This window comes from Choloepus didactylus, chromosome 2 (assembly GCF_015220235.1).
Source record: "Choloepus didactylus isolate mChoDid1 chromosome 2, mChoDid1.pri, whole genome shotgun sequence".
Taxonomy (NCBI): Eukaryota; Metazoa; Chordata; class Mammalia; order Pilosa; family Megalonychidae; genus Choloepus; species Choloepus didactylus.
In genome coordinates, this window is record NC_051308.1 from 175,004,818 (window position 1) to 175,032,751 (window position 27,934).

The following is a 27,934-nucleotide window of genomic DNA, read 5'->3' on the forward strand; positions in this document are numbered from 1 at the left end:
ATTAAAATAGTTCTATTGGTATTTTCACTTAGCATTTCAGATATGTCTGAAGTTTATTAATTTAAGGCTTTTGAATGTTTTCTGTATTTCTGATTTAATCTATTTTCCTTCTCATTTAAAAATGAGACTACAGATAGTCATCAAAATACCTAGAAAACTGCATAACTTTTAAATTAATAATTTGACTAGAACTTATATTAAGAAAATAAACAGACCTTAATGCAATATATGTGTGCTAAGATGTTCATCTCAGTATTACTGTGTGTAATAATGCAAAATTATAAATCATATCTAAATACCTAATAACAGGATATTGGTTAAAGAAACTATGGTTAACTTGTACAATGGAATGGTATGTGGTCATTAAAAATGAAGTTCTAGATGGCTGATACTGGGGGACATGAAAGCTTAGTGAAACAAGCAGGTTGTAAAACATTATGTGTGGTATGATCCTAATTTTGCTGAAATATATTTATATGTATATTTGTGTGGGAAAATGTTTGGAAGGATACATTCATAAATATCAACAGTGGTTATATTGGGCAATGGGACATAAGATATTTTTTCTTTTTGCTTATCTGTGTTTTCTGATTTTCTACAATGATTATGCACTACTTAAGTCATTAAGAAAATAATAATAAAAGCGCTTTTTTAAGTTTTCAGGTTAATGGTGGCACTATTAGGAAAGACATCGTAATGTTTAAATGGCTAGTTGATTTTGGTCTATTCAGTTATACAAATGGTCAATTTAGAAGGAAAAATAAAACTGGTTGTTTGAAAAGGGCTTGAATTCAGGCACAATAATAAATCCAACAGACCAGTGAAAACAGCAGGTGATGCTACTAATTGTGACAACTAATATAAGCTCCACAGTCCTTCCCATACCGGGCATACAGCTGTTATATTCTTCCAATCCTGGAGACTGTATGTGCAATCAGCTCACCTGATAGCGCCACCCCACCCCCTACTCTGCTTTGTTATTGGAGTCTCTGTACAACAGGCAGAATAAACCTATTGCCCAAAATAAGCCACTGCTTCCCTGATTGCTGAAGGCAAAGTTGTTTTGACTATTATTTTATCCAAGCAGTCCAAGTCTGTGTTACCCAGTTAGTTTTGATTGCCTATCCTCAGCTCGTTGTACAGGAACAATTTTAATAATGTTTGTATGAATCCAAACCATAGGCACTGAATTATAGCCACCGTATCTGCAATGCTGGGAAGAAGTAGCAACACTCCACAACCTGACTGCTGAAAGAATACAAATGTGGTGTCTGTGGCAGGTTTAATTTCATCCATCACATAGCCCTGCAGAATTCAACCACTGTTCTGAAGTCTTGCTTTGAAGCTTACCACAATGGTGGTCCAAATCTTCCAAGGCATTTATTGCTTTTTTCTAATGCTTTATTATTTCTCTCCAATCAATAAACCTCATCAGCTAAGAAATTGCTACTGCCCATTGGTATAGTTTCCTTTTTTTTCTCTATATATCCTACCATCCAGTATACTGCCACTTTAGTTGAAACAGATAGCAATGAGTGCTATATTTGATAATGGTCTGTGGCATTCATTATCTGTGGAGTTGGAATGTTTCCCAAAAGACTGCTGGCAAAGGCCAGTGCCCTAATTTTTCATTGTGATTATGTGCATACACTGCCATATGAAAGGGACCAAAGACATAACCCATTTTACAGTCTCTATTAAGATGAATATTGATGAGAAATATGAAAACGTTGACACTGTTTTGAAAAAGCGCATTGTAGCAATGTTATCCATTCAACAAACGCATTGTTTTTCTGAGACTTCAAAGAATATTTTTGCCTTGATGACAGAATTTGGCAGAAAATCAACAGTCTATTTGTGTTCTGAAAATTAAAAAAGCCATCTCATAACTTCTAAACAACAGGAAGCTATCTTGTCTGTATCAAAGATCCAAATAATGACATCTTACAAATGTGCAGGCAAGCTCTAAAATATGTTCAGTTTTTTGAAACATGGGGAAGAGTGCTAAATGAGGGACAAACTATCAGGCATTACAGCTAAAATTATTGAAACAACCTATACCTACAGTTATAGCAAGACCATTTTGCCCAAGGAAGGAAAATACCTTAAAACTCTCTTTTCTGATGAGGTGATGTGTATCAGTTTTCTATTGCTGCTGTGACAAATTACCACAAACTTAGTAATGTAAAGACATCAAAAATTTATCATCTTACAGTTCTTTAGGTTATAAGTACCAATACAGGTCTCCCTAGGCTAAAACAAAGGTGTTGGCAGGGAAGAATTTCTTTCTGGAAGCTCGAGGGGAGAATCTGTTTCCTTGCCTTTTCCACCTTCTAGGGAATGTCCATGTTCCTTGGCTCATGACCCACTTCCTCCATCTTCAAAGTCAGAAATGGTGCATCCCTTTGACCATTCATCTGTGGTCCCTCTGACCACAGCTGGGAAATATTCTCCACCATTAAGGACTCATGTGATTAGATTGGGCCCAGGATATACAGGACAATCTCTCTATCTCAAGGTCCTTAACTTAATCACATCTGTATAATCTCTTACCACATAAGGTAACATATTCACATGTTCTGGGATTAGCACTTGAACCATTTTCCTGCCTACTGCACAGCATAAGAAGTGATTAGGAGCAGAGCTCTATAGTTAGCCTGTCTGTATTCACCATTTACACATTGGTGGCTTTGGGTAAGTTACTTCACTTTTGTGTACTTACCCTCTTCAGTAAAATGGATATAAAAATAATACATAACTCATAGAGTTATTGGATTAGGTAACTACATATAAAATAATTAGAACTGTAGATGGTACCTCAGTAGAGGCTCAAGAGATGTTATTATAATAATAATTATTATTGGAAGGTCAAGCTACAATCCAAGGTGTTTTCGTCCAGCAAAGCCCACACTGAGAGTTTCCCATTCTCCAACTATACAGATTTATTGGTTCCTCTCAGCATAGAGTATATTGAATGGCTAACATTTTCCATCTTTCCCTTGAATTACCAACAAATAATGAGATGGACATCTCTTATTTAGGGAGGGTAATAGGGAGAGAGCTGGGATATCTCTCCAGCCTCATCTGTGGTTTCTTAGTGGTGGCTTTCAGCGATAATGGCTTCCATTATTTTTGACACTCAAGTAGAGGACATGAGTCCCACTTGGAGGGGAGAGGTGCTTCCTGTTGGCTCTAAGCAACTTTCAAGGGCTACTTCCTTTGGCAGGTCCAAGTCAGGGGCACCAGGTATTTATAGTAATGATTTCTATAATCTAACTAGTGGCTTATGAGGTCTCTAAGTATGTTTTTCTGATGTTGCTCGCCTCTTGAACAGTAACCAAGTTCCTTACTGGCTGGAAAGCACAATGGTATTCCTTCAGCACCACCACTGGAGGGCATCTCACAAGAGGACAACATAGTAGGTGCTGCAACGTCCTTTCAAAAGGAAGTAAGTCTACGTTCTCCTCAGACACTAATGTCCGAGTGGGTAAGAAACAGACCCAGACCCCACAGACCCATGCATTACAGAGGGACCCTCATAGGTTTGAAACAAGGCTAATATAGGGCGTGCTGGCTGGATGCCACACATAGGCATGACCTATTGTATTTTGATATTTTTCCCCCTTTTTAGCCAATCTTTCTGCAAGTCACAATTGGTTAGTGCAAAAGTACCCATAATGAGCTTATGAAAAGTTGTGCTTTTCACAAGTAATTCTGAAAGAGTGAGTTTGGGTGGTTTCTCATAGTGGTAAGATCTGACCTTGTTTTACTATTTACCTAGCCTCTATACCTGTGGACATAAACCTTAAAGTACTCAGCAAGGTAGTCTAGGAGGCAAACATTTAAACTCTTAAGTTTAGAAGAGAAAGGAGCTCTGTATGGCTTTTAATGATGACAGTGAATGACTGACAGTCTCAGCTATTATAAATGTAGACACCAAAATAGAAACTGTCTTAAGGGAACTTCAACTTCAATTTATGAAATAAGCTTTTCTTTAAAATTATGAAAAGTCTTGGCTGTAACCTGAAGCTAAAAAATTGGTTTCTAGGAAGGCCATATCTCAAATAAAAATTGCATTTTATTACAATTCAGAACACATTGCTTAACATGTTATAGAACATAGTGTTCCATGCTTTCATATAATTATGAAAGTTCAAAGAGTGTTTCTGGAAGAAAAATGACTCATGAAAATAGCACACATGGTAATAGATTCAATAACTTTTAAAGGAAATTATTTCTTTGCCAAAAAAGGGATAAATATTAATTCTTTTTCACGAAGTCAGCAAGGTTCATATGAAGCTATATTGTGGCTTTTAGAAGCAACATTAAATGCACACAGTAGGCTATGTTTACTTTGTCCCTACGATTTATTAGAAGACTTGACACATCAAGGATAAAGGTATTATCAATAGTTTTCCTCTACATGAATCAAAAGTATGATGCCAAAATATTTTAAGGTTAATTGTTGTGCATCAAATTTTAGGCTTTGAACAAATTCCTATCATAGCAACTGAGAAATTTAATGCAGTAAAAGGAAAGATTTATCCCACAGCCAGTAGAAAAGAAAGGAGAGATGGAAGTAGGGAGGGTGGGAGGGGAAGAAGGATGAGAGAGAAATAAAAAAATGGCACTAGCAGCTGAATATAACTTTTCAATTTATGACTCAATTTTAGCTAACTGAAGCAACAAAATGTAAAATCTATAAAAGATGAACAGAAAGGAGAATTTCTTTAGAAACTTAGAAAATTTGGGCTTCAAATGATGGAGATGCAGATAAATATTCTACAACTGACCAAACAAAGGCCTCTAACACGTTCACAAAAATTTTATTCAGACATTCAAGGAATTTCACACTCTATTTTTTTATAAAGAAATATCAAATTGGAAATCACTTGTTCGCATTTGTAAAAAAAAAATATTAATAATTCACTGGAGCACCAAGGAGACAAATGGAACCCACAGAATTGAGTATGCTATTACAAATATCTTAGTGAAAATATATAATGGAGATTTTCCTAAAAGAAGAAATACATTGTTCGGTCTTTGGATTTTCACTGTTCTTTTAGTTCATTGTAAAGTCTGTTTAGTAGCCAACTATCATTATCTATATATATAGTTTTCAATATAATGCTCTTCTGACTTGCAAAAAGATACAAAAAGTAAGCAATTTATTCCCTTTTCTAAGAGATTGCTGTTAGAAATGAAAAATTGACAAGTAGAATATTTTTTACTAGTTTGATGCTGATCTTTGTGGGCCACTCTTTTTCAGGGAATTTGAACATAAGAGCTAAAATTGTGTTTGGCTTTAGTTACTTTATAATTATAATTTTATCTTATTAATTGTTCCAATATTCCACTTATTAGCTAGCAATTAAACATTTCTTTGGAATGTCTACCTTCTGTGACTGTATTTCTTGATCAAACTCTTGAGCTTAAAAAGGAATTTGTTTCACTTTATCATCATATTTTCTTTTGAAATGATCATACCCTTTCACTATTTTTTATTTCTTCTTATTTCACTTTCCATATTTCTTGCCTCTTTGGGAAGAATAAAAGAAGTATTTTCTATTTATTTGATTTCATATATCCTTCAAAGCCCGCATTTAATATGAGGTATCAACTCGTGGTGAATATTTGGATTGCTGAGCTTCAAATACTTTTCTGATTCTGTCAGAGCCCCCAATGACTTTTCTTCTCAGCTTCATAAATAGCATAAAATAGTAGAAAAGAAACTATTAAAAACAGGAGTGGGTAACTGTAGGTAGCTGTGGATTCTCCTTCCTAGGTATTCTAAAACAGTATCAGCAATCAGGTATCTAATTATCATCCATCCTTACAGGCTCCCTTCAAAGCCCTTTCAGTTGTATAAATTTTTGACACTATTCGCACCATATCAAAATAATGAGTTAAAAATGAAGAATTCAGTCAAATCTTTTTTGGGCACTTATGCTAAAAATTTTTGAAGTGAAAATCGTTTTATTGTAAGCCATAGTCAGCCAAACCAGATGATTCTCAGAGGTTTAATATTATTTTATTTAACGGCTACACATTGTTGAATAGTCAGAGAATCCCAGAAGTCTTTCTTAAAGGTGGCAGGGAAATCAGGAAGTCAACAAAGGCTGGTGGCAAATGCCAGAAGACACTGTAGTTGTGAATTCTTTATGATAACTTGACGGATAAAGTGACTCGTAGGCCAAGGCTGTATATGGGCAGTGTGGAGTAGAGTGAAAAAGGGTTTTCCCCTACTTTTTGGTCTCTATATTGTTGCAATTTTTATAGTGAGATGGAGGAAAATATGAATTTTTTCTCTCTCTCAATAAAAGAGACCTCAATAAACCTCAGTAAACAAAGAGAGAAATTTAAGATATGATTTTTCTTTGTTCACTTTAATTTTTAGTTCAATACTAAAAGATGTTTCTTATTTCCTATTAATGAATGTTCTTGCTATGGGAATGTGGTTTGGGTTTGGTGATGGGGCTAAACAACTGGGTTTCAAATATAGGAAGTAGCTTCCTATTCCATTATATTTAAGAAAATAGAATTAGTTACTAAGACTACGTATGACATTAGTTATACTCTAAAGATGATAGATAAATAAATTCAGATGTGTAATTTGGTTTCTAATACAGTAATCCTAAACTGTTATTACTTAATGCTTAATCTAACTCTGGATTTATCTTTAAATTTAGCTAGATATTTTAAATATATCTATTATATTAGCAATATAAAAAAATTAGATGTGGTAAATGTATATTAATAAATCACTCTGAATCCTGATCTACTAGTCCAACTCTTTCCAGCATAGTTCCAGGACTTCAGCTTAACTTGGTGTCTTCCCTGGAAATCTATTCTCATTTGTTGGTGGCTTTCCCCCAACTCATTCAGAGGATCTCTGGGAGTGTTTAAGTTTACATTTACAGACTTAAGAATCAACTCTGAATCTTCATGATTTCTTCACACACCTAAGAGAGAAAAATAGCACAATGATAGTAATGTGTAGTTACCTGGATCTTTTTTTTCCTTTTCTTTTTCTTTTTCTTTTTTTTTTCTTTCTTTCTCTCTCTCTCTCTTTCTTTCTTTCTTCCTTTTTAACTTACTTTAGATTTCTCTCGGCTTAACACCTATCTATTGTTAACCAAACTTTTTTCTTCCATCTGAGGGCATTCACTCCAAACTTTCCTACTCCTTCTGAGCAATACCTAGTTTTGCAAATCACTTTCTCCAGCTACAATAGAATGGAGATTTGGTTCAATTAGTGATTACTTTCTCTTAGAGGGACTAGGGGGCTCTATTTATGGAAATAGCAATGTTTCTCTGTTTCTTTTTAATTTTTTTTTTTAAGAAAAACATTTAATCAGAAAAATTATCAGGATTTAAAAGCAGATTTTCATGGGGATCCTTGTTAAAACTCTGACACAGCCAATTTCAGGATCCATAGTGAAGTATCGGTTGTTTTGGCAATCCCTCTCAGATACCATCATCGAAAGCATGAGGGCTTCAGGGCAGTAATTCTCATAGAAGGCCTATAGGAATCCCTGGTACCAAAGTACTTTTCTTTTGAACAATGGAAAAATTACAATGGAAAAAATACTGTAATGGGCAGTCTTGGTGATCTGCCCAGAATGGTGTACTAATCCTGCAGGTACTAACAGCTCACATCTGGGCTCTTCTCTTGAAAATTACCTCCATCCTGTAGCCTCCTCACTAGGAAATGCGTGGGTTACAGCCTCCTCCCGGGGGTGGCCTGTAGCCACTGACCGGCTGATAAGAGGATACAAAAGGCCATTCCTTCCTCAAGATGAGACAACTCTGTGGAACCATGCATGCTCCAGAGCACCCTAGGGGATGAGGCTTCCACTTTGCCCTGTTTTCTCTCCTACCCTAGCCCACTTCCCTCATTCTCCAACAGATTTCACCTGAGAACGCTTCTTTACTTAACCTCTGGCACTAAATCCCCTTCTCACACTCAGCTTCTAGAGAAACTGACTTAAGTAAAATGCAAACTACAAAGGTGAAAGCACTACAGTATTCCTTCCCTAGTAGGAATATGTAGATACTTTATTTTGCTTACTAGTGATTCACTGGGGGACAGGGTCAGGAGATGAAATATCTCCACACCATCCTGGAGCACTGAATAACTTCTGGGATTGAATGGGGGGAAAGTGAATGATATTGACATTATATACATTTATATGCACACATGTACTTTCAAATATTGTACGGAAAAAAGTTAAACAATACTGCTATGGGCAGAGACCTGGCTAGTATTCCTTGTAATTTATTTTATTTTGTTTTAGTTCTATGAATTTGGCATCATGATATTTCCAAGAATTCTAATTGGTTATAATCTTTTTAAGGAAGAAATTGGAAATACTATGAGGTCCATGGAATTAAAACATGTAGCAGTAACTTTGCAAATGGAATATGAAAGCTTTCACACACTTCCTAAAGATCTATTTGTCTCTCAGTAATTAACTTTTTCTCGTTGACGGACCTGTCAATTCTTGTTGGTAATTATTAGATATTATTTATGAACTAATTTTAAGTGCTTTCATTTTTATCAAGAAGTGATTGATATTTTTCCAATGTATAGCAACAAACTTAAAAATAGTGTCAAAATCCTTTCTTACACCATTTTTTTCTCTTATTTTATTTCATGCTAAATGGCTAAAATGATGCAGTAGACAGAACACAAATAATATATAACCCCAGAAGCTAATATAGGTAGCCACACACTTGGGCTTTAACATTATTGAAAAAATATTTTACTGATGGTCACAAAATATCACATAGTGATATATTCACAATTCCAGTGATGTTCTAAATATGTTATTTAATTAAAATTCCCAATGAATGTCCTTATTTAAATGGTACTTTTTATTGATCTTAGTTTTCACAGTATGTCCCAGAGAGATTTTCCTGAAGAAGCAAGCCTGTGCTGAATGATATTTGATTATATGCTTCTATAAGCTGAAATCCAGGTCTTCTTTATATCACAATGTCTTGATAGCGACATTTTCCAATTGGCTAAAGCACATGGCCATGACTTTTAAAAAAGCTTTGTATAACTATTCATATTTGTAGGAATCCTATTAATAGGAGATTGTGAAGGCTACATCTCTACCACTATTTCTGAATAGATTTGGGAATTTTCTTCCAACATATGAGACAAAGAACAGAATAGGCAAAAATACATTAAAAACATTTCATCACACTTTTAATCTTCTCAGTCAACCAAGTGTAATCTGAATCTCAAACTGCAATGTGACTAAGATGCAACTAAAGTAATCAGATGTGTTGTAAAATAATTTGTTTGAAATTTACTTTTTAAAAATCCAACTTCATCTATGAAATTAAGTCTGTTTCAATTCCTTTAAAATTTATTCCAAGGTACAGTCTATAAACAATGTAATCTCTATTCCTTGCTCCTGAATGTTACTTTGACATAATTTATAGTCTCCAGATTATTGTGTAATACATGATCAGTTAAAGTAAAATTAAGGGTGGAACAAATATATAAATTATATTACTTGTAAAAGGGAATTTAGAAATATATAAAATAAAGCCTATTTGTCCAGTAGTTGTACAAAATGAAGGAAATATGTTTTATAAGGTTTAATATTTATGTAGTAAATATATACTGCATGCTGTGTGGGGTTCTAGACAAATGTGTATAGTATTCTTGATTTTTATATCCATGGAGAATACATGACAGGAAGTAGAGAAATAGTATGTAGCTTTTTCCATAGTCAAAATCACATCTTTTGCAACCTTTCAATCATCCAATGTCACAAGGCTGAGCAAAACTGAAAAATTATTCTTGTGCAATTTCAAACTTGCCATTGCCATGGGTGCCTTTGGGTATTGTTATCCTCAGGTAAAGGTATCAAATAAATGCTTTGATTCTGCATGTCCAACCCTCTTCTCTTGATATTAAAGATATAAAACTCCACAAATAACATATCCTATTTTCTTCTAGGGGTAGAAGTTGGGGTGAAAAGAAGGAGGGGTTTGATTTCTGTTGCAGACCATTTTGACATCTTGAGTCAATAATTTAAAGGTAATGTAGAATAAGTTATAGTAGATTATAGTAATTTATTTTGAAATTCCATGACTCCAGTATTCATTCCCTAGCTGAGGATTGTGTCTGCAACATAGGCAAATTAAGGCATTTTAAAAAGAATGTGGATTTGTTTCTTCTATAATTTCTGTGGCAACATCCTGATTGCCCAAATCAGTGGAAATATGGGTAGGCTCTCTGGCATCTGCTGATCATGGTGTTTATGATAAACTGTGGAGAATAAGAGATTCTTTGGCCCCAAAGTTCTGGCATACATACTTCCAGCTGTCAAGTCCTTTAAGGATAGGCTGGATCCACAATATATCTTTCATTTTGATCCTATGCCTGGATAATTGTTCATCGGACTGTTTAATGCTACACCTTCAGAGTATAAAGAGAAAGGGGCCATGAGTCTTCTTTAATATCTTTCAAATCCAGGAGCTTAGTCCTTCCTTTCCCAAATGGGAGAAGGAGGGATATGAGTTCCTGAGTGATGAACTTTGTGAAAGCGTCATTAAAAACCTTTCATTTGCAGAGTCCTTGGTTGTCTTATGAAATTGCTACAATAGTCTGGTATCAGTCATCCATTAATCCAGTTTCTTCTCTCTAACAATATCCTGTGGGAACTGTATTGGTAAATTTCTTAAATTATGCAGTTGTGAATTATTATTTTATGAATGTTTAAAAATAGGCAAAGAATATTGTGGCTTGCTCCACTGGCAGAATCACCACTGTAATATCTTAGTCCACAGTTATATAATTGCTTAGCAATCCATTCTGTACAGTACGCTCCTAATTATCTAGGTTCAATAGAGAATACATGCTGTCTTTGAAAGAATTGTGGGGGCAAATATCTAGACTATGACTAATTAGAGGGTTCAGTAATACTTTCAATATTAGAATATCAAATTACTTTCAAATCTACAGGGTATACCTTTGTCATGTCTTCTGCTAAGTGGCATTTGCAGATAGAGGCATGTATTATATTGCTTATTAAGAGAAAAGGATTTGACATCAGAACAATTTGGGTTCAAATCTTGTCTGTCACAGATCAGCTATATGCATTTGGACAAGTTAATTAACCCCTCTGGGCCTCACTAAAATGGACAATAATAATAATGTTTAACTAACAGAGGTTGTTATGAAGATTAAATAAGTTCCTTTATAAAAAGACACTAATACAGTGCTCAGCACATCATAGATACTCAATAAAAGGATACTATTTTTACTTCTTTTATTATTATCATCAGATTTTTTGTTGGATCAAAATTGTTCATCTCTTTGCAGCATCTTGTCATCTTGCCAGTGATGTTTCTCTATTATTACAAAACGGAACATTGCCATCATCTACTTCACCGGGAGGGCAGAGGCAAACATTACATGGGGCCATTTACAGCCAGTGTTCTACAGTTCTCTCTTTCCAAGAAGGGAAAAGCAATTTTCACTTGGAAATGAATCCCAAAATAATGAACTCCATGATAGTGCACTGATTTGTTCAACTACTGAACATTGTTCTCATAATTTTGTGAACATTTTCGCATAAACTGTAGGGCTAAATGTGCCCCATCCCTTCACACTATGGAGGCCATATCTGATCAGGGCTACCTTGGGGCCTTGAAGGGGAGGTAAGTTTGCTAGACCAGATATTATAAGCTTTCAAAATCTGGTACAAAATAGTTCCCTATATCTGGCTTAATCCTGAATCTGCCCTATGAGCCTCAGTTAACTTTGGGTAGTCCTAAGTGTTTTTTTCCAATAATGTTATACCACCCTAGAATTTAGATCTGAACTTCAGCCAGCCTAAACACCACAGTTCACTTTTGCACCAGTCCCATACTCCCAACCTCAAGAGTCAGGCAGTATCTTTTGAATTTAAACATCTGCTTAATTTGGTTCTTCTCACCCCAGCTGCAAATTAGACAACTCATAAACAAACAAGCAAGCAAACAAAAAAAAACAAAAACCTTCTCCTTCCAAAAAAAAAAAACCCAAACAAGCTGTGTTTCAACACTGGAGAGAGAGAGGAGTATTTTAGTTCATTTTCATTTTCTTGCTGTTGGTATTTTGGGGCGGGTATAGACAATAGGTTCTTGTCTAAATTGTACACAATCACTACAAGAATGTGAACCATTCCTTCATTTTGTGAGTGGACTAAATTCTTGTGAAAATTGTCAGAGCCAATGTCTTTAGGTCCTGTGGACATTAATGAAGTATCCACAAATGATTGTGTGTGACACCAAAAAATTGTCAATAAATTAAGAGCAGTCTTGAAAGTCTTCTGTAGATTTGCAACTTTTAATTGCTCTCATCAATTCTGTAATAATGGAGATTTGCTTTTCAGATTATGAAGTGTTTCACAGGCAAAGGAAAGTGCCTTTGGGGGGAAATCTTTTGATTGACACATCACGTAATTTCAAGCCTCTATATCTACTACATTTAACCGAAAGAACAAATTACAAGATCATACAAATAATTCAGTATCACTAGAGTCGTCAAAATGTTACAAATGAGAAATTAAAGTAATAGTTACAACGTGTTCGTATTCATCCTAGTAGAGAGTTACAGGCAATGACTTGAAAGCCTCAGACCTACTGTCCCCTGCAGTTAATGGTAAATGCCACGGTGTTCAGACATCTTTGTCTATTTAGCAATCTGTTCATCCTTAATTTATTACCCTGTGCTTTCCATATATATAGTGAAAACATTTAAATGCTGACAAGAAAGGAGAGCGAAACATGTTTTTTGAATTTCAACTATCTTTAGAATGATAAGGTTATTAACTTAACTTTTCATTGAAAGAATTTATGGAGGAGATGTAAAACCAGAGACAAAAGGAGGGGTCAAGATGAATAAGATACAGTGATTTGAGGCTATTAAAGATACCACCATATGTTTCTGATAATTTTGAACTTTTATACCTTTGTGTTAATATATATTAATACTTTTAAAATTCAGTAAACACTTTGATCCTTTTAAATACTTTTAATCCATGAATATTACACATTCCTTATATATGAATATCTATTCCAACCAGTTGACCAAAGGAACTCCCACCCATGGTCACTGAGGATTTTTCTCTAGTCTCTTCATTCCTAATATTTATAGTGTGACTACTTCTTCCTTTGGTTGAATTCCTTCTCCCATCCTTCAGAAAGGAAAGGAAGAGGGGCAGGAAGAATGTAAGAAACAGGAAGATTGGGAAGAAATGGAGGAAAAGAAGGTATTAAAAGCTCTGCTCCAAGCTACAAAAATCTCCAGAGTTAGGGCATCCAAGTGTTTTAAGAAGCAGGTCTCATGACAAAACTGATCTGTGGGTTATTTTTTATTACAGGGGTAAGTTCAAAGGTCCACACCGGGTTGTGATCTAATGGTGAGGTGAGAGCCTGTGGAAGTTTTATTTTTCTTCACCATTCCAAAGTTTTATGATATCACCTACTGCAATTAAATGTTACGAGGTCAAAAGAAGATCATTCCAATCATCTCATCAAAATATAATTACTAACTGATTCAAAGCTGAAAGCATTAAACACTGATGTTAGCAGGGCAGGTTATATAGCTCAGGGTGAATATTTTTTTAAATAATAATTTCAGATGATCCATACTAGGATATCCAGGCAATGGCTGCAGTTAGAGTTGGAGGTGGCAGTGTACGTTTATCTCATGGTTCGACAAGCAGGGATGAGCATGTGAGGAGGCTCTGAATCTTTTGCCAACACTAACTCTGATATTCTCACAGAAAATTTGTTATCTGTGGTTTTTCAGTTCTACAAATTGTATTAGTGAAATAATTTACTTTAGGAACACAATGGATTAAAGAGATGTCAGTCAGCTGGCCCTGGCATGGAATCACTATCTAATCACTCTGTCTCTGTGAGAAAGCATTTTACCCAAATGCGTAATTTACAAATAAACTTTTGGAACCAACAGAAATTGCCTACACAGATTTCTTTACGTACATATACCACTGTGAATAAAAAAAAACAAAAAAACAAAAAAAAAACAACCTTTTTCCTTTAAATAGAATGTTTAAATGTATTTTTTCTTATTTGACAGCAAAACAAAACAAAACAAAACAAAAAGCCAACAACGAAAAAACACTTAAAACTTTTCCTGACTAACATTTGTAGCTGTAATGAAAAACAATGCTTTTCAAATTAAAATTATCAATAAAAAATTGACTTCTTACCTTGTCAGAAGGTTTGAATGGATTTCCTTGTCCACTAATTCCACCACTGATACTAAATCCAAGGCCAGGATTCTTTTCTATTCTCACACAAAACTATGTAAAAAAGATATAAAAGGGTAACAAAATTAAAAAAAAAAATCAAACAAAGCTAAATATATTCAAATAACTGCATCCCAGTTCAAAAGATATGAGTATTTCTTAAGTTCTCAGTGTTAGTTTACTTTGACTTGGTATGCAAAAGGCATAGAGTACAAACTCTGGCAAAGTATTTAGTGTTTCTATAGGGATCAGTTACGATTGAAACTAGCTTGGAATTACCCTGGCAACCAGACATTACTAACTTCTTATTCTTCACCACATGCAGGACTAAACTGATGAACAGTTTTAAAAAATTAAAAGTCTTATAAACACTTAAAAGATTGTACATTACTTTAGCTATCTGCCATAAATGTGCATGTAATTGAGGCCAATTAGAGAGGACTGTATAGATAAATGAAAGAACTTTCAAATGGAGATTGAGGGAGAATATGACTATTCAAATAGTTGCTTCTGCTTTCTGGGAGAGTGCCACAATTCATCTCCTCTGTCTATTATTCTATTGTTTAGAAATAGCAGGGATTTTAGTTTGAGAAAGTAGAGAACTTCTGGGCATAGCTTAATGGGTGAGGGTGAAGCAAAGGGAGAATGAATTGCTCAGTAAAATAGAGTTTTGAGTTTGTCACCAGGTCCTGGAGAGGGAGTTAGTGACCTTAGATGAAAGCGGAGAAAACTGTGAAGAGGTCTAGTAAAGAAAGATGGCAAGAATATGGAGAAACTGTTTGTGACAGGGAATGACCAATAAATGTTTAGGACTGAGAGGGCTAATTTCTAGTGTTCTGTGTTATATCACTTCTGCAATAATTATCAATAAAAGTCTGTTAAACACAAGAGCTTTGTTCTTTGTGGTACTATGGGGAAATGATAGCATTAGGAGTGGAAGCCACCTTGTAAGTCCGTAGTGAAGATGACAGCCATTATAAGAGTTGATACACAGAGAGTAGATTCAAAATTCAGCAGAAGTGCCAGAGATGACCTAGAGAAAACTACAACAAACCTAAGACTTCTTGATGATCCTAAGCTGGGACCGGTGTGGGGGCTTGTGGTAAAAAGCTAATTTTCCATTTAACATGGGATAAGATGATCCTTGATTATAGGAAGACTTGAGACACAGAAGCAGCATATACTTTGGTTATATAAGGGAAAAAACCACACTTTATAACTTTTTAAGTACATAACAAGGAACTGGAAACTAGGGGAACCCAATTGTTACCAGAGGTTAGCATGCAAATGATAATAAAGGGTTAAGAAACAATCAAAAGAAATATATTAACATATATTTTGTATTTATTTAAATATATACTGGAAAAGTTCTTAAAGATGCTGGAAAACATTTGCTTTCTTAAGCAGCTTAATGTTTCCTCCAGCAATCTTGCTTAGCCTATTAATTTGCACATGGGTAAACGTAAATGCCCAAAATGGTCTCTGTATTTTCAAGGTTCCTTTAATCCCTTATGTTCAGATAGATAGATCACAGCAAGCTTGAGCCCTGTTCCTGACTTAATTATCAAATATTGTGAGTCACTGAAACCTGGATTAATTAGATTTGGCTGTTTAATGGGACTATCCTTAATTCAATGTCATATTTCATAATGGTAAGTATAATGGTTAACTTAAATAGTTTGCTTGCAACACAAGGGCAAAACTATCCACTAATGTGATTTTCATGGTAGAATAATTAATAAATAATTTCAGAATTATGGATAAATGCAATTACTGTAAGTTTTCTCCTACACTTTTATTTTAAAGATAGGTTTTATTACACCTTTTACTCTAATTGAGCTATATTTCTTAAAACTAGTTATCATAGGGCGGAAGAAACTATGGTTTATAATAGTTTTGTCTCTATATGGCTCACAGCCTATGGATATGAACATATTATAGCTTGATATAGCTGGAAGGAATACTTTAGCTTTATTCAATACAGCAGTTAATCTTTAGTCCTTTTTGTTATTAATTAATAGAAAATAAGAAGAAAGGCACCAATATGGTTAAAACATTTTACTCTTGTGTTTTCCAATATATCTATGTGTTTCCAATTAAATTACTTAAAATCTAGGTTAAATCTTCCAATGTTAAAATTTGAGTTGCATAATGTAATATGTAGAAGGTACATACATTCTGGTTTTCCCCAGACCACTATAAAAACTGAAAGGAAACAAATGCAATGAATTTTGCTTACAAAGTAAATTGCCAAGAGTAATTTTTAGTAGTTCTCTTTCAAGGTAGTGACTTTATCTATTTTATATTACCGTCAATCTTGAAAGCACTAAAATCTAAGGAAACAAATATGTGCCAAGTATGTGAAGGACTGCCTCAAAATATTTTTTAATAATAGAAATAATAAAGAGGACAAATGTGGCAAATAGCCATAAACTCTGATCTGAAGCTGGGCTACCCTAGGGCACGATGTGGTGTGGCTACTAGGTTGTGTTTTAACTACTGTATCTCATAAAGCATGTCAGAGAGAGTATTAATCTTCCATATAATGGGTTCTATCTGCCGGCAGGGCCCAAAGAGGCCATAAAATGTAAGAGGACAGAATACCTCACAGCCAAGAAGCAGTCTGAATTAAACTAAAGAGGATTAAAGGGGAAATGCAATGTTCTAGCAAACAGTCAGGTCCAGGAGACTACTGAAGTGCTTATTTAATGAAAATCAGTATTTCAATTTCTTTTCAGAGACTGATTTCGAAGAATGAAATTTCTTGCTGAAGACAAAAGCAATGGCCTGGCAGTCATTGGTGCATTTGCTTCTTTCAGAGTTGGCTTTCATCACTTGACTTTACTTGACACTTCCGGTCTGTGTTAATCTTTCCTAGCAATATGAATTATAAACCTTTTAGTGGATACCTCTTGTTTTCTGCCCAGGATCCATTAACCTGTCTTCGGTGGCTATACTTCAATGTCTCTTTGAAGAACTGCTGATCTACTCCCCTTTTCTCAGCCTGTAGGTTTTCGGTAAGACTTGTTATCTAGGCCTAAAAGAAAGCACCGTGCCCCTTCCCCGCCAATGTAATTTTTTTTATAGGATGGGCAGGTAATCCAATTAAAACAGAGAAATTAGACATCTAGTATGACTTCCAGGAAAGAGAAACTTGCTCCTTTTTACTAGTTTTAAATTTGAGTGTGTCTGCAGTTCCTGCAGACATCTTTCTATCATGAGGGGAAAGGCTTTCTCATACAAGAACCAACTCATTGAAAGAGAAGCCATGACTTCTACTGGACCTAGCATTAATCCTTATCTGAAGACTGTCTAATCCCTGGCTTTCAGCTCAATTAAGCCCCCCAAATTCTCTTTTGCTTAAGTTTGATTGGGTTGAGCTAACTGTAATCAGTAATCCTAGTTGATAAAAAAAGTGAGAAGAAACTTTCTTATTTGCAAATAATAAAGAATGGATTTTTCTTATTATCTTTTATTTTAAAAAGAACATCAATTATATACTTACTTGAAAATCCCCTTGAAAACCGAAGCAAATAGGACCTCATATCTTCTGTATTGTGTGAAATTCAAGTTAAAATTTTGATCTATTAGAGGACAATTAATTGCCAAAGCATCAAGAAAAATCCTTGTAATCAAAAAAAGTTTCAATTCTGAGACCATTTCCAGACCTGGACCCTAGGAATATTATTATATAGAAGCTTTGGTAAATAGACATCCACATCCTCATGGATTTGTAAGGAAGTAGGATATCTGAGTCATCTCCTTATATCTATTATATCAACTCTTCCTTGACTATTTAGAACAATGGCTAGCACATAGTTGGCACTCAATTAACTTTTAGTTGAATGAATAAATAAGTTAATATGCATGTGTGACCAAGGATACTCTCAGTTATGTGTTCTCAAATGTATATGACAGCCTTTTGTTAAAACACATGATGAGTTTTTAGAAGGAATGTTAGTTATGCAAAGGAGTGCTTCAATGATATTTAATTGATTAATGAAAATTGTTGTAGAAATCATGGTTCATGCCTTTCTTCCACAAATATTTATTGATTCCCTACTAAGTGCTAGGCATCATATCAGGTAGATTAATAACAACAAAAAACTTTTTCCTAATAGAACTTGGATTCTAACGGGTGACATAGATACTAAAAATGTAAACAATAAATTTCAGATAGTGAGATGAGTTTTGAAGACAATAAAGTAGGAAAGGTGGTAGAGAGTGATGGAATGGGAGTGAGGTGCTGTTTTAGGTAGACCTTTCTGGGGATGTGACATTGAGTAGAAACATGAGTGATATAAAAGATCAAGTGGTGGACAATAGGCTATTCCAAGCAGAGGGAGAAGCAATTTTAAAGGCCCTAAAGGTGCATGGGTCTTTATAAGGTCAAGAAATTACAAGATGGTATAAGGATAGATGTATAGATGAGTGGAACAGAATTGAGAATTCAGAAATAAACCATAATATTTATGGTCAAGGTAATTCAATGAGGAAGGAACAGTTTTTTCAATAAACGGTCCTGGGAACACTGGATATCCACATGTAAAAGGATGATTTCTTTTTACCCCTACCTCATACCCAACATAAAAATAAACTCAAAATAGACTACAGGCCTAAATGTAAGAGCTAAAAGTATAAAGTAAATAAATCTTAGAAGAAAACACAGGAATAATTCTCGATGATCTTGGTTAGGCAATGATTTCTTAAATACAACATCAAAAGTGATAAAAGAGAAGATAAATTGGGCCTTCATCAAAATTGAAAACTTTTGGGCTTCAAAGGACACCACCAAAAAGATGAAAAGACAAGCCACAGAATGGGAGAAAATATTTGCAAATTATATATATAATCAGTGTCTTGTATCCAGAAAATATATATAGAACTCTTACAACTCAAAAATAAAAAGAAAACACAATTTAAAAATTGGCAAATGATTTGAATTAAACATTCCTCCAAAGAAGATAAAAGAATGACTTAATAAGCACATGAAAAGATTCTCAACATTATTAGCCATTAGGGAAATGCAAATCAAAACCTGAATGAGATACCACTTTATATCCAACAGAATGGCCCTAATTAAAAAAAAAAAATACATAGTTATCATCAAGTGTTGGCAAGGATGCATTGCTGGTGTGAATATAAAATGGTACAGGTGCTCTGGAAAATAGTTTGGTAGTTTCTCAAAATGTTAAACATAGAGTTACCATATGACACACCAATTCTACTACTAGTTATATACCCAAGAGAAATGAAAACATATATCCATACAAAACTTGAACACAAACGTTTATATAGTAACATTATTCAAAATACCCAAGAAGTGGAAACAACCCAATGCCCATCAACTGATGAATGGATAAACAAAATGTTGTGTGTCCATTCAACTGGAATATTATTCAACTACAAAAATGATAAAATACTGATACATGGTACAAAATGGATGAACCTTGAAAAATTATGCTAAGTGAAAGAAGCCAGTCACCGAGGACTACCTATTGTATGATCCTATTTATATGAAGTGTCAAAAACAGGAAAATCTATAGAGACAGAGCAGATTAGTGGTTGCCTAGGGCTGGGGATAGAGACAACGGGGAGTAACTGATAATGGGTACAAGGCTTCTTTTAGGGCTGATAAAATTAGATTATGGTATTTGTTGCACAGCTGTATAACTGTATTAAAAATAACTGTATACTTTAAACAAGTGAACTTTGTGGTATGTAATTTATATCTCAAAAAATCTGTTCTCCTTTTAAAAAAAAGAAAGATAAGCACAGCTAGGGAGAAAATAGCTAATGAAAGAGTGAAAGGAGAAGCAGGAGTCAGATTTGTAGGGACTTTTAGGTCATAGTAAGGATTTAGAATTTGTTTAGAAATTTTGAAAGCCATTGGAGTATTTAATGTAGAATAGTGACATATTCTGATTTACGTTTTATAAAGATCACTCTGACAGTGGAGAACAGACTGAAGGAAAACAAAATTGGAAGAAGAGGAAACAAGTAGGAAGTTACTGAAGGAGTCAGAGGTTGAAGCGATGGCTGGTGAGATGTGGTGGATTTGGGATATATTTTCATGGAATTGCTGTGGTTTGGATGTGGACTGTGAGAAAGAGGACTCATGGATGACTGCCTAAGATCTTTGGTCAGAGTAAGAGGGTGGGAGTATAGGAAAGAAGCAGGTTTTTGGTAGGGGCAGGGGTAGGAATCAAGAGTTCCTTTTGACCATGCTAGATTTGAGAAATCCTTTGGATATCCAGGTTGAGAGGTCATGAAGTAGATAGTTACATATACATCCCGACTACAGGGGAGAGGTCAGGGCTGGAGACAAATTTTGGAGTCACCTAGCCGGGAACTGAATGAGATCATGTAGGGTAGAGCATGGTTAAAAAGAGAAGAGGACCAAGGCCTGAGCACCAGACTAATGTTTAGAGGTTAGGAACAGAAGAGGAACCAGCCAAAAAGCCTGGAAAGAATGAGTAGCATGGCAGGAAGAAAACCAGTGGAGCAATCGTAGCCAAGTGAAGAAAATGTTTCAAGAAAAAGATCAGTCAAGCCACATCACTGAGAAGTCAAATGAAATGATGATGATGGAAATTTGAATGCACGATTTGTTTTGTATGTCTACATGGTATGTGAATATATCTCTATGTACTGTATAAAGCAGAGATAATGCTTTGTGGTATTTAAATTAAACTTGAATTAATGTTGCTGCTAGTTTTAGCTCCTGGTCTTACTGGTTGTTATATAATAGGGTTTGTATGATGAAGATTGCTATCCATTTATAAGGAATTGTTTTTATTTTTTATTTTTATTATTTGTTGTTGTGACTTAAATTCTGTGCATTATGTAGCCATACAAAGACTATATGAAACTTATCTGCAGTCCAACATTTCTAATAAGCCTGTCTTTTTAATAATCAAAAGGTAATAATCACAAAAATATACAAATGTTAATACTCAAGGATAATATTATTTGCGATTTTAGTCCTTTCTCTATTTTCCTATTTTTCCTGTTGTGAATGAGAGATGCAAGTCCAGATCAAAGTCCTAATTAAGTCTTTTGAAAAGACATACTAATGTCAAGATAGATGGATAAAATCCCCTCATGTGCAACTGTATAAAAATGTAGCTTATGAGGGGTGACAGTGTGATTGGGAAAGCCATATGGACCACACTCCCCTTTGTCTAGTTTATGGATGGATGAGTAGAAAAATGGGGGAAGGAAACAAACAAACAAACAAACAAAGGCACTCAGTGTTCTTTTTTACTTTAACTGCTCTTTTTCACTTTAATTATTATTCTTGTTATTTTTGTGTGTGTGGTAATGAAGGTGTCAGGGATTGATTTTGGTCATGAATGCACAACTATGTAAAGGTACTGTGAAAAATCGGATGTACGATTTGTTTTGTATGACTGCATGGTATGTGAATATATCTCAATAAAATGAATTAAAAAATAAATTCCATGGGACCACCTCTCCCATATTTACCCAAGTGTTGCCAGTTCCTACACACACTGCTTGGCATTTAACCAGGTTCCCCAAATGAACCACAGAACACAGAAAATGGTTTGAGTTTTCTCAATTCTCCCAAGGATAGTACATAACTAGTACCATTTGGGATGCATGAGAGAAAAGTTAATGCATTACACCCAATGAATATCTTAGAATATTAGGGCTCCTTATCTCATAGAACTGCAGTTGAGAAAAATTGCCAGAGCAGACACTCAATATATGTTTACAGAATGAATGTCCTGAATACAGGCTAAAATATCTGCTGTGGTCACCTAGGTGGTGGTGGAGGTGGTGAAGATGATGACAATGAAATGATGGTGATAAAAAAAAAAAAAAAAAAAAAATCCCCTCATTAGCATTTTCTAGGTCTTTTCAGAAAAATTAGCCAACCCTATCTGTTTATCTAGGAGATAGAAACTTGAATGCCTTTTAAGGCTGGAAATATATTTTAACAATTATTCATTTAATTTCCTTCATTTTACACTTAAGGAAATTGACAAGATCATGCATATATTTAGTGGAACACTGCAAAGAGGCCTTCTGATTCTTACTGCAATGCCTTCTACCATTTGACTGCACACAACTTGAAAAGTTAATTGGTAGATATGTGTTGTTACATTTTATTTGTGTTGTCTATGAATTATAAATTTAGAGCTGCAACATTATATAACATTGCTTTGATGACTGGAGAATAAAATTCTACAGGGGAAATATTTACTGATAGTAACACTTTAAGTGAGGCAGGATGAGATATGGGGTGCTCCTTGAAATAATCGAAGTAAATCAGATAGATTAAAATCATTTTAACACCTATATTTTTCTAACTACCTTTATTAAATTATTTTCTTTTAATTAAAAGTCTATAAATAAAGCACTGCTTTCTAATTTCTCTTTCCTTTTCATGGTAAACACCCAGTATAATGTAGTTTATCTCACCTGCCCCCAATAATGAAAGCCTCACCTGGACCTTGTGAGAACTTCAGGCAGCTGACCAGAGCTTCTGATCTAAAGAAGTGTCTGAAATCATGTTTTTCAGCTGCTTCAAGTACTCTAGGTATGGTTAACAATTAAAATGATCTCTTCTAGGGTAGGCTATATAACACCTTCTTCTGGGAAGGTTTTGGAGTTTTGTTTTTTTTCTCAAATATGACAGATACACTTAAGTTTGTGTAACTCAGAGAGGTTGACTCTAACGCAGTTGTATAGGGTCTCTTTCAGGCACAAACTTTAGTTTGCACACACATTCATGGGCACTAGCAGGAGACAGCCATGGAGCTCCTTCCATCCTGATAGGTTAGAACAATTAATGGGGTTGTCCCCTTGTTTGGGGGCAGACGTGGACTGGAGAGTGAATTTTTCCATTGTTTTTCTCTTCCAGTGGAAGAGTCTGCAGCAAGTAATGTGATGGATTCCTGAGACCTGGTCCTAAATCTAGCTCATCTTCTAAATTGTCTTGCCAGAGGCAAGATGCTTTACTTCTCTTAATCTCAGTTTTCTAATCAATAAAATGAAAACTGCTCTATCTTTATCACAGCCTTATTGATGAGATTATATCAGTTAATGTTTATGAAAGGGTTTTGAAAAGTTTGAAGCATTATGCTGGTGTTCTTACTTCCTGTTTCTGCTTTGGTATCTATACGTTCTACATATATAAATATACTCTTCCTTGGATTGTATATTTGCAAAAGGGGAAAACCAAATTAATAGCAGTTTCTTTTAAAAATATTGAACAAGTCATAAACAATTTATGTATACTTTTAAACAGTGATAATAAGAATATATAAATACTATTCAGTAGGTGAATTTGTTGAATTACAGAAATAGCTAAAGAAGTGGTTCTCAGCCTTGCCTATACATTAGAATTGGGGGAGTTTTAAAAAATCTCTTTACCCACATCACATCCAGACTAATGAAATCACATTCTTTGGGGATAAGGCCTAGGTATCAGTGTTTTTTAAAGTTCCGGAGAAGATACTAATATACAGCCAAGGTTGAGAACAATTGATATAAAGTATTATTATATTGTGAAGTGGGGGATAAGGTGAATAGGATCTCTCTCTGTCTTCCTTTGAATTGGGGAACAAAGGGAAGAGTTAACAGGATAGATATGATGGCTAAGAGATTTTCATATGGAATGAGAGTCAAGTTTTCAATTTCTGGTCATTTTCGTCAGTTCACTACTTAATACAGCTCTGACACTTATTCTCCATTGTATTCGTCTAAAATCCAAAGGATTCACACATTAAAATCTCTTTTCCAAGTAAAATCCCCTTCGTAGTGAACTTTGGATGTCATGTCCGTGGTTTTGTATTATAGATAATTTGTTAAAAAAGAATATCTATTGCTAGAAATCAGATTTCTAGTCTACAGAAATTAATACCTTGGATCTGTGTAGTACTTTATCATCTAAAAATCACTTTCGTATATTTTATTTCATTTAATCCTACAGCTGAAAACAGGCTTGATACTCATTCTCGCTGAAAAACAAATGTGAAAATAAGTGCATTAGACCTTGCTCTGGTTCTTGGAATTCTTGGATGTTTCTGTCCTGTTTTATCGTGATGGATGATTTGAAAGTTTAGATGGTTTAAACACTCAAGAGGAACATCAAAGGTAACTAAGTGCTTCTTTACGGCTATACAAAATTACAATGACAGCATTCGAATTCACTCTAATGTTGTCAGTAGTAGCATTTATTATATATGTTCATTGCTATATGGATGCACTATTTCTTTAGATCACCTTAAGGGATACAGAGGAATGTTTTTGTTAATAATAAAACTCATTTTTAAGTACTAGTTGCTTTTTAAAGCATTTGGAAGTGTTCTTGTGAGTTCACGTCAACACTCCCTCTGATCAGGCAGTTCAATAGTTGTGAATGGTAGCTAGAACAGGTTTAATTAATTCCAGTTGACCAAAGAGGACACTGAGGCCACAGCAGGAAAGTGTCTGAGGTCATGTGGCTAATTTAATAGCAAGATTAGGACACAGAACTTGAGTTTTAGATGAGACAAACCTGGGTTAAAATTCCATCTTGAACAAACTATAATTTGCACAAATTACCTATTTTCTCTAAGCCTTGTTTCTTCATTTGTAAAAATGGTGTAAGATTGTTGTGAGGATTAAATGAAATAGTATGTGTAAGCAGGACTGACTACATAATTTCCAGGGCCCAGTGTAAAATGAAAATACGAAGCTCCTTGTTCAATAACTACTAAGAATTGCAAGATGTTGACAGTAGGGCATAAAACCAAGCACAGGGTCCTTCTAAGTTTGGGGCTTTTTGTAACTACACAGGTTACACACCCTTGAAGCCAGACCTGTATGTAACACATATATAGTGCAAAACACAAAGAAGACACTCAATGTATGGCAATTGTTGTCTCTTTTCTGTTTTTCATTCAGACTTCTTTTCTCTAAATAAAAAAATGTATATTCACTGTAAGCAGATTTTTCTATAACATTCCAATAAGTGACTTTTTTAAAAATAAGGTTTTCAAGTTTTACTTTAATAGAAGTTATTATGCTTTCTCATGGTAAATAGTCTTTCTGTTTACTAAATTTATGGTGTCTCCTTGCTGTTAAAAATTATGAATAATTTAGGTTTTATCCCTATTGTATTTGACCAAATTTAACACAGTTATGGCTGTCTTTTAAGCAGGATTTTGTTTTTTTCTCTTTATGGCTCTTTTAATGCATCACAAGAAATGACTTACGAAAATAGAATGTTTTGTTTATATGCCTGAAACCCACTGAAATTTTTAGCTACCTCATTGGTCTTTGCTCTTAAATCACTAGCCTATAATATTCATGTGAAACCCCACATAGTCTTTAAATACTTTAAATCTTTCCCCCTATTTTTTGCCTTGTTAAATTTGGAATAAAAGTCTTGCTTTAACACAAACACACACACAGAAAAAGACTCACACATATTAGAGGGGTCTGAGTTTTCAAAAGAAACAATTTAGGAAAATAAAAAGTCCATGAAATATTTTCATTATATTAATGAATTATATAAACTACTTCAGCCTCTTTTTTGTTTGTTTTTTTCTAATTTGATTTTTCCATTTATAGACTTAGAGTTGAGACTGATAATCATCAGATTTCCTCCAATATTTAATTCTCAAAATCCTTATTTTATCCTTGGACCTCCTGGAGAAGGAGCCCCTCGGAGAATCTCATGGGACTGTGTCTATATTCATCTTCCACATTCTAGTGTACACGGTGATTTGAAGGATTTTATTTTCTATTTCTACATTCTCAGAGCCAGGCTTACTCTGCCTGTGTGTGTAGAATTGAATGTTGTTGTTGGGTAGTAATATTTTCATTTTATAAGAGAAAAAGAACCTCATAAAAACTTAGTGACATGGCCAAGGTCATATGGCTGATAAAGGTGAACATGAAACCAGAACTTCAAATTTTGATTCCTAGTCCTTGGACACCCTTTCCTTTCTTGTGCTAAATCAAACAGTGGAGAGGTTAGGGAAAGAAAAAGAGATGAAGACAAACTGGACAGTAGTCAGCGACATGCTGGAAAATGTTTTAACAGTCGGCTGGGCGTGGCAGTGGAGGTGTCGGTGGAGGTCTGATTTGTAGTGTTTGTCAATTTCCATGGTATAATTCTCACAACTTCAAGCCACCGACATGATGTCACTAAAGGTGGAATTGGGAAGAGATGCACATGATTGTGGCCTGGGATGAGCTGGCTTCAGAATGCCACTCGTAGTGGACAAATACTACACTGAATTGTGAAAAAAGTAATGAAAATCTGCCTCAAGATTTATAACTGAGGAGGGGAGGAAAGCATAGTGTGGGGCCAGTACTAGTTGTTTAAAGATTCCTTAGGCTTTCTTGTAGTTATTTTAACATTTTTATCTCAGGCATTCTAACTGTTTCAGCCTGAAACCAACACAGAGGAAGCGAGGAAAGCAAAAGGAATTATCTCTAAATCCCTTCATTAACATAGCCATTCAATGTTTAAATTTTTTCCTCTCAGTTTGAAAGGCATCTGATGTTGTCACAGCTGTGAAACAAAACACTTGAAAAATACTATAAATTCATTCTCTGAAAAAATCATGCTGTTATAAATTTAATAAGCACATAAACTTTAAAATTTAGTAATCCTCTCATCAGTAAAATTTCATAAAATTTAAGAAATAGTGTCAAAATGGTCTTTAAATTTACAGCATTTAGAATAACTACACATTAATACCAAACCTATTATTCAAAGTAGGTTAAAGTAGAGGACATTGATCTCAGTGGTTTTTTAAATAAATAGATTATGGGAGAAAAAACACCTAGTTCTAGTAGGAATAGAACTGGATTTATGTCAGGGGGAGGTGATTTGTCGCAGGTGGGGAGGGGATAGGAATAATTTTTAACCTCCTAAGATGTTTTTTAGAGTCTGGAGAATTAAAACCTCACATACTTACCTGATTAAAGGCCCTTTCTGATTTATTATATCTTAAATCCAACACTTGTCCTAAATCAAGCAGAAGAGAGAGAAAACTCTCTTGATAAAAGTATCTGACTCTGAAAATGATTAATGCATAACCTTAGCTTCAAGGAGGGTATTAAGAAATAAAGAAAATGTCTAGAGCAGTTGGGATGCAGGTGATAAATGGCTTTTAACAATATAAAGTAAAAAACTGGAAAATGAAGATAATCTGGTATGTTTAGGAAATAAGGGGGGGGGTCACATGAGAAGTTTTGAGTAAGCAATAAGAAGGTGAAACCTTCAGAAAGCACTTTAAGGAGTTAGCAAACTCAGTGGGAACGTTGCCTAATGATCCCAGAAACAGATCTGAAAATGAAATAAGAGAAATCAATTTTACGAGAAGATTAAGATCTTAACGTCTTACTTCCTATGCTTTATATAACTCAACAGATGAGATCCTATTCAGTGTTCCGGTCCTACGGTTCCACAATGGAAAGGCGAATCCTATTTTTAGATAGGCCAGAATAGCAGCGATTTTTCTGCTATATGGCATTTGTACAGTAGCTTTTGGAGCATTTCAGAGATGTTTCCTTTTACTGTTCTTTATCATTTTCTTCATAGCAAAGCTTTGTCTCTGTACTATTCAACAATCAGAAGATAGGACTTTTAAAAATGTCTTCCCATAAAGAGATGGGAAAAA

The 27,934-nt window shown here is 34.6% G+C and overlaps 1 protein-coding gene across 6 annotated transcripts in view; it reads right to left on the reverse strand.

Annotated features, from left to right (window-relative positions):
* Window positions 1-27,934, reverse strand: part of LRRC7 (leucine rich repeat containing 7) — a 618,288-nt gene that overhangs the window by 50,277 nt on the left and 540,077 nt on the right. For 5 of the 6 annotated variants that reach the window (XR_005215335.1, XM_037826923.1, XM_037826929.1 and 2 more), the window contains one exon: window positions 14,247-14,339. Coding sequence is in view for 5 of the 6 variants with exons in the window: in XM_037826923.1 (XP_037682851.1) it covers window positions 14,247-14,339 (93 nt within the window). In the remaining variant the exon portion in view is untranslated. Of the gene's footprint in view, window positions 1-6,050; window positions 6,963-14,246; window positions 14,340-27,934 lie in introns of those variants that run through there. The other variant, XM_037826925.1, reaches the window with a different exon arrangement.